Source organism: Synchiropus splendidus, chromosome 1 (assembly GCF_027744825.2).
Source record: "Synchiropus splendidus isolate RoL2022-P1 chromosome 1, RoL_Sspl_1.0, whole genome shotgun sequence".
NCBI classification, from domain to species: domain Eukaryota; kingdom Metazoa; phylum Chordata; class Actinopteri; order Syngnathiformes; family Callionymidae; genus Synchiropus; species Synchiropus splendidus.
This window is the reverse complement of record NC_071334.1, coordinates 66825467-66840594: the sequence shown is the minus strand read 5'-3', so window position 1 is coordinate 66840594 and position 15128 is coordinate 66825467. Positions and strand designations below refer to the sequence as shown.

The window sequence follows — 15128 nt, the reverse complement described above, 5'->3', positions numbered from 1 at the left end:
ATCTACTGCCACCTGCTGTCCCAATGAGGTCATTGCTACAATTGAATTTCAAATGTTAAACCAACAAAAATATTGGGTAAGAACGAATATTTAAATGGACACAAAATGCACATTGACTACATCATTTAATCTGAATAGTTTTATTGTCTTTATTCTCATGATTTTACAAATAAGATACTTCTTGAACTGTGCAACACAATGGCATGGGCTGTCGAACTTCTTCAGGGGCCTTTGTGTCTCCCTGGAGCTGTGAATCCTGCAGACACAAAAGGCCACATGAAGGGAATGTTTTCTGTCAGTCCAGACGACAGTCAGGTCACGATCGTTTTGGTGTGTACAATGGTCCTGCTGCCCGTTTCCATGTCTGCAGGATTCACTTATCTCCCACACAACTTCAGAGTGGGGGGAGAGGAGCCCCTTGGCCCCTTCTTCCAGTCTAAGAGAAACTCCTCAAAAGTGGGCTCTGTGTACCCTGGTACAGTCTCTTTGGATGAGGCCGGTGGGACTGTCTGAGCTGCTCGTCACTTTCCAAACAGGCGACCTCACCACAAGTTTTGGGGGACACCAGTACAGATAAGAACAATGGCATGCAAGACTCACATACAGACCCACTTTCATCATTTCTTTTTTTTTTTAAATATAAAGATTTTCATGAAGGTACAAGCACCGAGCCCTCGCAACGATGACCCCCTTGCAGGAACGGAACAAACCGTCAGGGAGGGGGATGTGTGGGGAAGGGGCGGGGGGGGTTCTCGCACCAGTAACGAACACAAGAGCTGGTTTCTTTTCATAGTCATATCAATAAGTCACACGTCAGAGCCGTAATATATCTCACATTATTTCATATTTCTTTCTTTTTAAACTACAAATCGATGTGCTTTTTGATTAAAAATAATCTCAGAAACTGAAGTAGACTATATGAAGTTGAACAACAACACCTCACCCCTCTGGCAAATTTATTGCAAAAAGAAACGGAAACACTCGAAACGACAACCCACACTTCAATATGGCACAAGCATGTCAACCTTAAAACGCAGCTTCATGGTCATGTGAGTGAATATCCAGAAGAACCAAACCAAGAACCACACCATATCTAAAAATATTAAGACATTTATCATCAACAGAGCAGAAATAAGAACAACTTCTGCTTCCCAAACATGCAGCTGCTCCAAAAAAAAAAAAAAAAAAAAGCAAATGTGATGAAAAAATAAAAAGCCTCAAATGAAGTTGTTAACTCATACATCTGCCTTATTGTGCACCTTGGAACCTCGGAATTGAGAATGATTGTTTCACCAAAATGAATTGCACACCTACTGGAAATAAAGGCATGGAGAGGCCGACGAGAGCAGATGAAATAAAAACTCTTGGTTCACCATCTAGTTTGTCCTCAATCCTGCCCAGAAATTTCATGTGCTTATCAGTGAACATCCTGTTTGGCACGCTTCCCGCTCAGGTAGCAGGAAAAAAAAAAAGCATGAAACTATTTACTTCGCGGCGTTTTGTTATGCCTATATATATATATATTTATATGTATATATACAGTATATACTGTATTTGTGTCTTTCCTATATAGAGGAGATGGTTTCCTACAAGGGGTTCCTCCCGCAGCCTCTGAATGGGAGGCTCCATTTCGAGTAAAATCCCTAATTGCAGCCCCTCTCTCAGTACAAACCGATACCAGCTATACTTCAAATAAATACTTAAGAAAAGGAGGGCAAAACATAAAAAACAACTGAAGCATTATAAATGTAGTGGCTTCATAATGATACAAAACAAAAGAAAAGCAAAACTCAGAGGAGTGGTCGGGTGACTGGGTCAGTATCTCATGAAGCAACGTAAAAGCTGTTCCACATCTTTTCTCCCAGAGGTGATCATGCTCCGTCTGATCAAAGTCTTTGACCTCTTAACCTTTGGCGGCCTTCCCTCGCACCTTTATCTGTTCCTGTTCGTCTCGAAAGAACTGTTTAGTCAGCGTAGTGCATGATGGATTCCACGTAGTTTCCAGGAAAGAGGCCGGTGGTGCCGTTCATCACCCCTTCGAACCAGCCGTCGTCGTTCTTCTTGATGACGTAGATGATGGCGCCCTCCTGGAACGAGAGCTCGTCTTCTTTGTCCCGGCTGTAGTCATAGATGGCCACCACTAGGGGGAAGCAGCGCACAGAAAACATGAGACACTTGATATTTCTCTCACTAAATTTGGCAAAATGAAGGGACATTGACAATATCAAAACACACCAGGTTTTGTTTTTAACATTATCATTCTCAATTGTCCATCATTACTGCAACGTATTTTCACGATATTGTAAAGTCAATTTTAAGGTATTAGCGATATTGTGATTGGTTTTAATTCCTCTATATTTCGGAACATCATTGTGGATGAACTACGTTTATTTCTCTTTTTGCAAATTTTCCCCTCCAAACAACAATTAAGAATTATGGATGATTAGATACGTTTTACAATATTATGCTGTATAGGTCCTACTCATGGAGTCGCAACGAAAACTGGACTTCCTTCCTTTATTATGTTGTACCTTTTACACCTCAGGCTGCTCTCAGATATTGAGAAATTAGTTCCAAAAACTTTTAAAAGGTGCCATCCTTGTTATGTTATGCAGTTCACTTAATTAACCTATGTCATTTTTCAAGCGATACTGGTGCATTCTGCCTTTTCCCAAAATAATTATGATTATTATGAATTCATAGTGGTGAAAGTCAAACAGTTGAAGGAAACTGTTAACTCAAATGTTTCATTCCAGATCTTCTTCTCGGAGCAACACTGCTTTCATCAATGGAAAAAGCTGACCAAATATATCATGTCAGGAAAATGAAACAAGGCGGATTGAAAATGCTGCACAAGTGTTGTTGACTAATAAAAAGAAATCCAAAACCATAATAACATTAGGGATGGACCAAAAATTCTTGGCCGATACCAAAAATGACGTAACCAAGGATGTAGCGATACTAACATCTTGATTGTTCATCTCTCAATTCACACACTAGAGTGATATATAGCATTGAATTAGCCATATTAATATCTTGAAGCTTCACATCTCAATAGCAATACAATCATGACGTATCTGTACAATGTGTGCACGTAACTGCAGGATCTGGATAGGAGTCAGTCAAATCCGTACACTGACCTTTCTCCATGTAGTTGCGAGGAGCCCATGGCGGGTCTTCCTCTGCGTAAGGGTCACTGTACTCCACCACCGCCGACTCTTCCTCTTCTTCCTCATCCTCGTAGTCCTCTGGAGGCGGTGGAGGAGGTGTGGGCTCCTCGAACACCGGCTCTTCTGCAGGAGGAGGTGGGGGCGGCACATCTGAGACTGGAGAGGGTTTGCCAGACCAAAGAGCAAATCGATTAACAATTACAGAAGAGACGAAAAGACTATTTAGTGAAAGACATTCCCATGCAGGTTTCATGCTCATCTTGTGTCACGCACATTAACGATTAAAATCAAATCATCATTAGAGCACAACGTCATGCAAACATGCAACATCCAAATATTCATAATTCTTCGTTCCCATGTGTCGTCTTCATTCTGAATATACAGACGACTATTATAGCACGACTATGTAAAGTGTTCAGAACACAATGTTGCGCAAATAAATTATCAAAGAGGCAAAAGTCTTGAGTTTTAGATCGCAGAAACAGTTGATGTTGAAAGCAAGTCTGTTTTGGAACGGTGGTCATGCAGATGGAGGTAGGAGCTTATGGCCACTTACTGGTCTCCTGAACTCGGGCCACAAAGCCCATCAGAGGCAGCTGAGGGGTGATCTGCATGGAAGGGGGAGGGGGAGCGTGCGGGCCGGCTAACGCCACGCACAGTCAATACGCGCAGTGGGCGGAGCCAGAGAAGAGCAGCGTGTTAAGAGATGAACAGAGAGCAAAGACAAGAGAAATTAGTTTGAACAGATATAAAGTCACAGACATAAAGAGGATCAGAACGGGAACTTGAGAGTGTGAATCTGTAAGGAGGTGTGTGAGGAGCCAGAGAGCTGATGGTTCCCGTCACTCAAGGCCCACAATTGGACAAGCGCTCGCAACTTGAGAAAGTCATCTGAGGTAATGAGAGAATATTCTCACCAGTGTTGCACACCAAAATGTCATTTTGGAGGAAAAATGTCGAGACGTTCTCACTCAGTCATATATTAAACCTTACACGCCTCAGGGATGTAGGTAGAGGGCTAAAAGGTACCTTGGTTATGGGCAAAATGGGGTCCACCATTTAGTTGACTCTGGTTGTGTGCCATATTGGGCTGGCCGGTGACGGACGAAGGCCTGCGGTACGGCAACGATCCCCCAACCTGATTGTTTTGGGGCTGCTGTGCAGGGCGATTCATGCTATAGAATTGAGCACCTGTGGGGACACCACGAAGATGGGGTCAGGTCCAACATGAATGAAGCCAAAATGATAATGAATAGACAACTTCGATGCTGAGCAAAGGACAATTCCATTTGAAAAAAACAACAACATCCTGTGTTTTAATGCATATTCCATGTTGATTTTCATGAATGGGCAAAATCAACATCCCACGCCTGAGCATGAAACATCAGAGCAGCAGGAAGACAGGAAGCTGATGAGACACGGTGATGATGAGAAGCAGCAGAAAAAGATAAAGAATTAGCTCAAGGGTCAAACGTGGCTGTTATATAATGTTCATCCCAATTATGGATATACATTGTTAAAAGAAAAATCCCCTGAACCTAAATATATTCCACACAGCTGTGCCTAACTAACTGTTAAGTAGGGCTGACCACAGAGCATAGATTGGAACTGGAGCAAACCTTCCGATCCTTCCAGAATTATTCACATTTTTACAATTCAAATTTCTAGTTTCGATGCCACGACTGCTGATCGGATCATCAGTTGTGTTCAAGCGAACAAGTGTTCTCCACTGCAGGAGACACTAGTGAGTGAAGAATCAGGAGTAAAGCCACGAGTGGATCGTTGATCACATCCATGTGTTTTCAAAAATACAGTTCTCTGGTAAAAAGAAAACGGATAACATTAACACTCTAGCGTATGTATTTCAGATTTATTTAACAGATGAATTATTATACTGTGTAGAAATCAGCCATCTGGAAATTCATTGTGAAATTTCTGAAGAGTAGAATTAAAATTCACACAGAAGATATCCAATAGACAGCAGGCCCATTTAAAACATTAAGTCAACTGGAATCGAAATTAGAAATTGGAACTGGATTTTTTTTTCATAGAAATAATGTCCAACCGTAGCAATAAGTGATATATATTTAGGTAATTAATGCCATAACAAGAGAAGGTTTCTGAAAAAAAACGAAATAATGAATTGTATGTTCACTTCATGAAGTACAAAATTTTTCTTATTACATTGACATTTTTTTTAACAAAGGATCTATCTAGATCTATTAGAGAGGATGCATAACTTCCTTAATTCATTCACAAGAGGGATTCCAAGTCAGTAATGAGGGTGTGGCCATGCAGCAGGTGGAGAGGGGAGGGGATAGATGTCCAGGTGGGATGGCGGCTGTACAGCGGTGTGGCTGAGCTTTCCCCATTGGGATACACTCACCTTGTGCGGGGTTGTTGTAAGTAGCAGGGCCTGTGCCAGTGGGGGCAGCAGAGGCAGGGAGCTGGGGAGGGGGAGGGGGCACAGGCGGGATATCTACAGGAGGATTAGGGACCTGTGAAGGGCCATCTACAGTAGAGGGAGCGGGACCAGGGGTGGTGGCTGTGTTGGAAGTAGGTTTGGCAGGGTTGGGCGGCATGGGGCCCGAGCCTTAGGGGGTTTATTTGGAACGTGAAAAGAGAGGAAGATAAAGAGAAGACAGTTTGAAAAGTAAATACAAGGCAAGTCAGCTGGGAGGAAAGCAAGTTTCAGACACAGCCTCATCTGGCGACAGTTGACATCTTATTAGTGGAGTTAGTTCAGCGGCGGGACAGAAGTCGGGCCTCACCTGGAAATGCGTTGGGTGGAGCAGGGGTGGGCACAGCGATGGGGACGCCCACACTGCCGCTGCCGCTGTTTTCCCGGCTGCTGCTGCGACTACTGCTGGGGTGACTTCCACCACTGCTGCCACTGCTGATGTACGGGGCGGCAAATAGGTCAAACATCAACAGTAAAACCACTGAAAGGCATTTGTCGGAATGAGAAAACGTTGGCAACTTCAATTGTAAGCACACAGACTTATGAGAGAAGTGCGCTTCCTCTGTTTGAAGAATGACAAAACCTGACTGGCATTATAGTCTAACTGAAACGAACGCAAATGCATTTCCTAAAAGACCATTACCTCAGTCTTTTAATAGTGTATGCTAAAATTCTAATGTAATTCCATCTAATATCACAACTAGTATCACCCACTTCCCAGTGTTCTTATTGAGGGGGGCAGCTGCCAAGAGCAATAACACGATTAAATAAGCTGATGTGATATGAACATGTCACAGTGATAGACGGCAGTGAGACGCTTCACCAAAGACAGATGACAGAAGGTGACGCAGTTAAGACACTGGACAAGGACAAATATATGACACGCATCAGAGGCAGAATGCAGCAGGACATGTGGCACGGACATTTTGCGAGACAGGAGTGCATGGTTGAAACGGATAAGCAGCAGATGTGAACCTGCAGATCAACTGGTGCTGAGAGGAGAGTCAGGAAAGGGACTCTGTTGACTTACACAGCTGAAATGTTATTAACAATCATGTTTTGGGGGATTTCCGGCTCAAGAGAAGACATGGGTCTGGGTGCTAAATTGATACTTTGCTCTAATAAAAGAGGGTTACAGTCTGGATCAAATAATGGATCGTTAGTAATCGCATCACGACACTGCCAGATTTCTATTCCTACGATGAGGAAAGGTTTCATCTTACAACAAACCTGGGTTCAAATGGATGGATATAAGCCAATTGTTGATCATATTTTTAAAAAGTGCATCGTCATAATTCCATTTACAAAACAAAGGTGGGGCCTTTGGGAGCTTGAATCGTTTGCAATTTCCCCTTTGGGGCTGTAAAAGTCAGGCGAACAGTCAAGTGACTGAATGTTACCGTCGTAACCGTTGCAATGTAGGACACAAAGCGATTTTAACAAGATGTTGGTTTAAGAATTTAAAAGTGCTATAAAAATGACGGCAGTAATTGTGGGTGTAACCTAAGACAGAAGACGATAGGCAGGAAGAGGGACAGGGGGCGCACTGTTGAAGTGAAGAGACTCATGCTGGGAGGGGAAGGGGGTACCTGTACGTGCGGTTCCTCTGATTAACAGATGCAGTGCGTGCTGGGCTCGGCTGGGTGTGCGCCATGTTGCGCGTCGGGCTCGAGACGTAGTCGTTTGGGACAACGGGTGGACGCACTGGCTCAAGCGTCCTATAAGGGGAGTGTCGCCTGTGAGAGGGGTCAGGAGTTGAGGGGAAGGGCGTCCACAGAGAAGTTGTGGGGTAGGGGGGGAGGAGAGCAAGAAACAAACAAGTGCAAACTTAAAAAAAAACGGGGAATGAAAGGGGAAACACCAGGATCGTCTGGGGTGAAACCAAGGTTTGTGTTGGCCTATGTGGACCGAACAGGCCTATTCAGAATATCTCCACTGCAGGATTTACAGACCCAAGGTCTGCTGAATATGCTGACAAACATGGCATGAGAAGCAGGTGCCATGTAGGGAAATCTATCCGGCGGTAACGCTGAAAAGAAAGACTTGGCACGTCCTTGTATCCTGGTACATACATTTCCCACAGAGGGTGACCCGTCTCTGAGCAGTTGCTATGGAAAATAATGTTGCTATGTGGAATATGGGGCAGCCAAGAGTGCGCAGGCCGTGTCACAAACACACAATTGAAAATAATTTCTGTAAACCAAAGAAACGTAATGAAGCCAAATAACAACAAAGAAAAAAATATATATTCAACAAGATGTCCGCCCGTCACTGAGAGTGCATCATGGGAGTGTCGGGGATGTGGTTGATCAGCATGCATCTTGAAAGGAACAGAGACACCCACACCTCTCAGAGTCACTTTAAAACCATCATTCCCAGACTCCAGCGATAAACAACTGTTACATGGAGTGTGGGAGTGAATCAACACTTTGTTACACAGACACACACAAACACACAGCGCTTGACACCCTGAAGGTCCCGAGAGTAACAAGAACACAACATTTACTGGCTGTACTCAAATCCCCTGTGGCCAAGGAACATCCAACAACAGTACAGACAACATTGACACCACTATTTGTACCCACAGCTCTGGAAATGAAAAAAACTGAGAGCCTTTAAAAAATAGACAAATAACTAGTGTTATGTTAGTGCTCTTTGTGGCTGATTTAAAAGGAGATGACTGTAGTAAATTTAGCACTTCCATCTTACTGTAGGTTAATCTGAGGCTATTAAAGAGCATGTATGTATGCTTCATATGACTATATTCAGTATGTTCATATTCAAGCGATTCTTACACCAATATGAAAATAGGAACATTTCACGATTTCTTACAGTCCTCACTTCATCAGCAGAAGGCTACATACCCAAGTGTACCTTTCCCCGTCATTGGTGGGCTGGGGGGCTTCTGTGTGGGGGGGTTTGTGCGAGGAAGCGCGCCTCCTCCAGCCTTCATGTTCTGAGCACTGGCCTACACGGGTGAAGATATCCGTTAGTTTCCCATAATACAAACATTCACATCGACCAAATAACTAGATACTGAAGCAAGAGTGATTCTTTTCAGCAGCAAGAGGTTCCTGAGGCTAATAGGATGGGATGGCTGGGGGAGTTACACTGCAAATATCGTATATGAATATCATTTACACACTCAAGCAGAGATTATAATCACATAGCAATACTTGACAAAAGAAAAAATAGTTTCTCAAACCCATCGTCAATGTTTGCCAAACTATGAATAAACCAACAACAACACAAGAACATCTGTTTGTAAAACCACAAGAAGCCTTGCTGCTTTTATTTCTTGATCCTTACCTTAAACCTTTGCAACCACTAGGGTTGAACATTAAACATTAAAAAGGTAAGCAGAGGGAGAGAAGAGAGAGAGAGAAGTCAGTGGATTGTTCTGTGATGCTAGAGAGAAAACTATTAATGGCAGTAGTGTGCTGAGACTCAGGAACGAAGAGTGTTAGAGTCAGAGGGATTCATTCACAGAGAGCACCACCTTCATTTACACAAATACACTGATGTGTGATTGGTTGTTATGGAGAGAGATCTCAAAAAAGTTAAGAATTGCGGTGAAACGATACACAAAATTGATCTCGAAACAGCAGAGACCACAGGACAAGTGGATCCTACCTTAACGCCATGACCCATGTCATCTAGCAGACCATAGTCGATGGGTTTACGGATGTAGCGCACTGGTCTCTCAGGATTGGCGGGAGCAATGATTTTGTGAGTGCGTGAAGTATTCTTATTGGTGGTGAGGATACCAATCTCCCGCCTTGCCACTTTCTCTTTGTGGATGTCCACTGTCTGAAATCAGGACTTCTGTTGTCATGTCTGTCATCAGTCAAACATCAACCAGTAACAATACGTTTTACTCAGTCTTTACCTGTGAGATGTGGTTGATGGAAGACTCCATGCGGCGGAGCTGCGACGCTTGAATGTCGAGCATCTGCAGGACATTGTTGGCCAGTGTGTTGATCAGGTAGGCGACACTGGCCAGGGACTGTGTAGTGTAATTCTTGGTCTCCTCCAGAGCCCTCTGCTTGTCTGGAGACTTCAGAAAAACAAAGGCTAATAGTTTATGTTGAAATTCAAAAGCAATCATCCCATTATCAACCCATGCATAAAGGTAAAAAAAACATTTGTAGTGTGATCATTCACTTTTCAGGACACCACAACATCAATATGAGCATGAATGCATGTAAACCTGAGAACACATAAAGACTGAAGTATGAAGTGACTCTACCAGAGCTTCATGAAGCACTGACTGATGGACTGCCAGAAAAAATTTCTGTATCATATTAGACAAAAATGTCATTCATTCAGAAGACAGACTGGATGCATGATTATATTAGTCAGTTGTCACTTGGTAACCACTGCCGTTCAACTCCGATCAGGCCAAGTTTCCAACCTAACACATGCTGAGGCAAAGTAAATGTTATCAGTCTTCCTCTTTGCCTTGCGTCAAATAATGCCTTTTGAACTTCCATACTTGAAGGTTTTCCTGACATTATAAATTCTAACAAACTAACAAAATGGATTGTTGCTTACTTGGGAGTTATTCTTTTTCTCTTTAATATATTTCGAATTGTTATCCTAACAAATGTTCAACATTTGTTGCTGAAAGGAAGCTGATGTGGCGAGAAATAAATGGGATAAAGGCTGAATAAATGTTTGCCCATGGGTTTGTGGTTAACAACTCACACCTCACATTTCAGCATCAATAAAATCAGCAGGCCTTGCTCAGTGACAACAAAACAGCATGCTCGTGTTTTGTTTTACAGATAGCGTAACAGACTGACACATGGACTGTGCAGCAAGTGGGTCAGAATTGATGGGATCCCTTTTTAATCAAAAAAAGCCAATCACTAGAACCAGCAGGGTGCTGATGTCATCGCGGCCATGTTTACACTGTAGTTTAAATGTTCAAATGATTGGTGATGCAATATTGCAGAAGCACGGATGCTCATTATTCGGTCATCAGATGTGCATGGTATTAAAATATGCTTGAATGTTCCAGTATTAATAAATAATAAAGAGCCTTGAATCTGAAAATAATAATGAACAAAAAATGTGCGAGACTTGTAAATGCCTGAAGGGCCGAGCTCGTGACTCAGCTGAGCACCACATGCATGATTTATAAAGAAAAAGATTTAAAATACCCACTGGGAGAGTGTTTAAACACTGCCATAGTAGTACATACTGTATATGCACTGTTTTACACACTTGGAGAAGGTTTTACTTTGTGGGATGAGAGATTCTGAGAAATCTGAACAGGCCACATTATTTAGCAGCTGAATGAGGGTGCAGCAGTCTGCTGAGAATGAGGACAGACGGGTTATGTGACTTATGTATTTGGGCAAATCTACTTCAAAAGCAATTAACATAACTCAATGAATTTAGTTCAGATAGCGAGCTTGCCTTTATTCTTTCCACAACAGAATGAAATGTTTCATCATGAAATATTAAAGGCATACACAAAGCAACAACAATACCAACATTGTAGAAATAAAAACACAATAAAAAACAAATTTGAGAAAAAGTAAAATAAAAACTTAGAAATTAAATCTATACTTATGGTTGTAATTTAAAAAAAAAAATCGATTGAAAGATTGGCAAAAGGCTAAATGCTTGAACAGTTCTTTCTCTCATAGATAGTTAACTCCACTTTATGATTAAGCCACCCATTGTTTTTGGTGCAGCGGTCAGGCAGTTCACACTCTTCATCACAATGTAGTACACCAGAAAAAAACAAGCGACATTGGCTTTGCTGAGAATGCAATACAAGACCACAAGCAATCAACATGAGACAGACAATGTCTTTATGCCATCAGAGGTTCTAAACGTGCAATAGAATATTCCCATTTTCTGGTTTGTTGAGAAACCGAATTGTAATCGTATCGGGCCTTCACACTGTGAACAAGTCTAATTCAGCAGCCTTGCAACCTCTGTGCATCCAACTATGTCCTGTTTTCTACCCGGCTGGGGGCGCTAAGCACAGAATAACAGATTTGAGAGCTATGAAGAAGAACCGCATCTTAAGAAAGTCGTCATCTGCCAGGCGACACTGCAGCCCCAAGCCAGGACAATTGCGCGCTGGACAACAGCTTGATCATCAAGTTTCTGTCAGTACCATGAGGAGTCACTGTCAGCCTCCAAACATGAATAATGACTTTCCTATTATGATGTGATGCCCATCAGGTTATAGAGACAGGCTGAAACTGACAGACAGAATGTGGTGGTAGACATGTTTCACAGCCAAAACAAACATGAGCGAGTGTGCTTTCACATTTTTTTAAACAAGAAAATAGTGCAGACAGTGCATACTACTTTGTTAACAGCGTAATCTTGCGGTTATCCACATCTCGCGAGAGTGGTGACTCTGGATCCGCACTGTGATTGATAGGATGCCTGACGGTGATGACCGGAAGATAAAACTTTAAACAATCGTTTCCAAAACAAACTGATAGCTTTTTAATCAGAAGACTATTTTGGTGGGTTTTTGTTGGCAAAAAGCTTGCTCCCCAGTGCCAAGCGAATGATCACGCAGCACTTGCCGAATGCAAGCAAAACAGCTTAACAGGGATCGAAATTCATGTGGGTATATTTTAGTGGCAAGGCTTGACATGATCGCTTATAGTAAGGGAAAGAGTCATAATAAAAATATGTATTTATTAATCAGGGTCAGCTGAGTAAAACAACTGCCCAGGAGACTCCTGCATCTGAACGTGTTACTGTGGCTACTGAGTTCATCTCTATTCACGATTATTTGACTCAGATGTTTGTTTTTATCATAAGTTATTTTTGAACAAATAGATGTTTACAGTTTCTTTTTTTCAAAGCACCTTGTCAGTCGACCTGGCAAGTCGGAAGGGGAATAGGCTGGAGGAGGGGTTATGGGATGGGGGCAGGACTTAGGACGCCCAGTTTCAAAATCCTAGCTAAAAGCCTGGTTGCATGTGAAAACCTCAGTGGTCCAGGAGCGTTATGAAGTTGTTTTTGAACAACGTTGTCCAGCCAGACATAGAACACAACTCTAAACTACTATTTGCTCTACAGATATCATATTTGGTGTGAACAGCTTATGTTATTTCCGGCACCTAGTGGCTCTATCACCTGAGGCAAAAATATCATCCCCCACACAGCGTGTCCCAAGCAGAAGAGGAGCGCCCCAGGCGGGTCCAGTCCGAGGTCAAAGTTTGGTTTTGTTTACATCTCAAAATTTTGAACATCTCAACACAGAATCTGTGGTGTGAAGGTCTTCTTAAACTAAAACAGAAGTATAAAATGGAATGAATTACAATACATTCTTTGGGTTTTGTAAACACAGGAGGAGATTTGATTTCATGTCAAATACACTACAACTAAGTTTACATCAGTGAAACCGCATTTTTGCGACATCATGGACAGAATTATATGTTACATGATATGTTGTTCTCAGAACTGCAACAAAAAAAAAAGCACACTGCGCATGTGCCATCAAAGGCAGCCCTCCTCCAGTTGTTTAGATTACCTTTGTAGGAAGCACACGGACAATACAAACCAGCTCCTTTGGACTGACACAGAAGTAAGGCTTTTGCTGATCGTAATTGTAACTCACTTGTGAGTTAGTGCACTGACTTTAATTGTGCAGTGACAAACTGCGGCTCTGTCACTGTCAACACCTCAACAGACCCCACAGACTCCATCAATTAGACTCCCGAGTACAGTACAGTGAGGTACCAGCACCCTGAGTTTTCAGACGATTTCATACAGTGTAAGTTTTCTTACCGGCCTGCGGTGCTGTTCCTTAATGTGGTGCTATACACGTGTTAATTAAAAATGAAAACCTCAAAGCATTTATCTCATTTATCAACTGAAAGTCACAGTATTAAATGGAAATGTTTTGCAAAAACAAAAGATGAATGAAAAAGACTACTACGTCAGCACAGTTCTAACAGTTGTTTCTTGAATGTCAGGCTGAATGCTGTGCAGCCACAGGAACCTAGTTGTGCCTAGTCCCTAGTTGACATGAGCAAACTCTGTGGTGTCAGCAGCGTTTACACTCCAAAAAGTTCCCACTCTGGACCTCGTTTTCAAAAGATGTTGGCTTGACATGGTGACGGCTCTATCACAGTGTAAACTAACACTGCATCTGATACTAAACAGTCAGATTCAGTTATTTTTGTCAACATGCAAACGGCACCTCAGAGTAGCAGCAAACATTTGGGGTGTCAGACACCACAGTCCTGGTCTCAGCCCCTCAAAAAAAGCCAACAATACTGTCAAATGAAATGACCCATGAACGGTGACAGCATTTGGCGAAACAAGACAACAAGACAAGTGGTAACTGACATAAGATTTGACAGCTAACTAGAAGCAATCCTCCAGTTTGTGTTCAGTTAGAACTCCATCCGTTCCCACAAATGACCATAAACAACATTTCCCTTAATGAACTGGAGGCTAAAATGTCTTGACAGCTTCCGTCAGTGTCGTTAGAGTCGCAGCTCACCACAGGCACCCACTCAAAGCGATTGAAAAATAAAGCATTGGCAACAGATCACTACTTTAACGCATCAATTATGTTACAGCAACAGCGACTACATTCATCATGACGTGCTTTTAAGTAGCATCATGCTGTCATTGTGAAAGCAGCTAGGCAGCCAGACCTTCACTAAACGACCAGCAACTACTGCTCATATGATGTATGAGTATGTATTGATGATCAGGATCTTCTGATCAAACGAGTGAGTCGATATATTAATTCAATTCCACAGTTTCGTATCGAACCGTGGGTGATGGCGAGCAGCTGGCTACCAAGCTAACTGGCTACAACGATAGCCATTTACGAGTGCACCAGTCACCCACCCACCGTCGTCACACGCACTGTTGGTGCAGTTATCACGAAATGAAAGTGCAGATTTATGGTTCGGCTGCTCACTACAGAGGGCAACGAGAAAACGGCTGGTTTTTGCCTCAGTCCAAGTTAGCTTAGCAACATCAACCCGTGCAGCAAATATAGCCGACAAGAACGCCACGCAATCTCTCGTCTACAACCTTACCTGGACATAATTACTCTCGCAGTATTCGGCGACTCTTTCCAAGTTGGTAAAACTGTCCAGGAGAGCGCTTCGCCCCGCTGGAATCTCTTCTTCCAGTAGCATTTGTAGCTCCGCCATTTTCACATCTTTAGCAGAGCTGCGTGAGCTCTCTGCCGCCCCTGGAGTTTGTGTACGCAACTGCAGCAGCCCGCTAAACTCGTTCATTCATTCCCTTCCGCTGAGCGGGGTCGCGCCCATCCCAGCTACTCGGGGCAAAAGGCGGAGGACACCATGAACAGATATTTAAATAGAAAACCACTCGCTCTCTCACTCTAAGTTATGAGCAACTAAATCACCATTTAACCTCATAATTTATGGGTTTAGACTTAGAAGAAACCTGTTTTTTACGAATGTAAGTCACAATTTCAGATGTAGAATTCCTTAACAAAACTGACAAAAACACTTGAAAAATTA

At 42.6% G+C, this 15128-nt stretch overlaps 1 protein-coding gene across 13 annotated transcripts; it reads right to left on the bottom strand.

Annotated features, from left to right (window-relative positions):
* Positions 1 to 124: 124 nt before the first annotated feature.
* abi2b (abl-interactor 2b) lies at positions 125 to 14839 on the bottom strand. 13 transcript variants are annotated; one of them, XM_053861740.1, is made up of 12 exons: positions 14676 to 14839; positions 9521 to 9688; positions 9265 to 9441; positions 8941 to 8958; positions 8496 to 8599; positions 7221 to 7367; positions 5942 to 6066; positions 5557 to 5763; positions 4200 to 4361; positions 3727 to 3813; positions 3141 to 3326; positions 125 to 2140 (listed from the first exon to the last, which is right to left on the bottom strand). In XM_053861740.1, exons 1-12 carry the CDS (start codon positions 14790 to 14792, stop codon positions 1965 to 1967), a joined length of 1674 nt encoding a protein of 557 aa, XP_053717715.1. In that variant the 5' UTR covers positions 14793 to 14839; the 3' UTR covers positions 125 to 1964. The 13 variants fall into 13 exon arrangements, with proteins under 13 accessions (XP_053717715.1, XP_053717733.1, XP_053717757.1 ...); XM_053861758.1 differs by lacking the exon at positions 3727 to 3813; XM_053861782.1 differs by lacking the exon at positions 5557 to 5763.
* Positions 14840 to 15128: the final 289 nt, after the last annotated feature.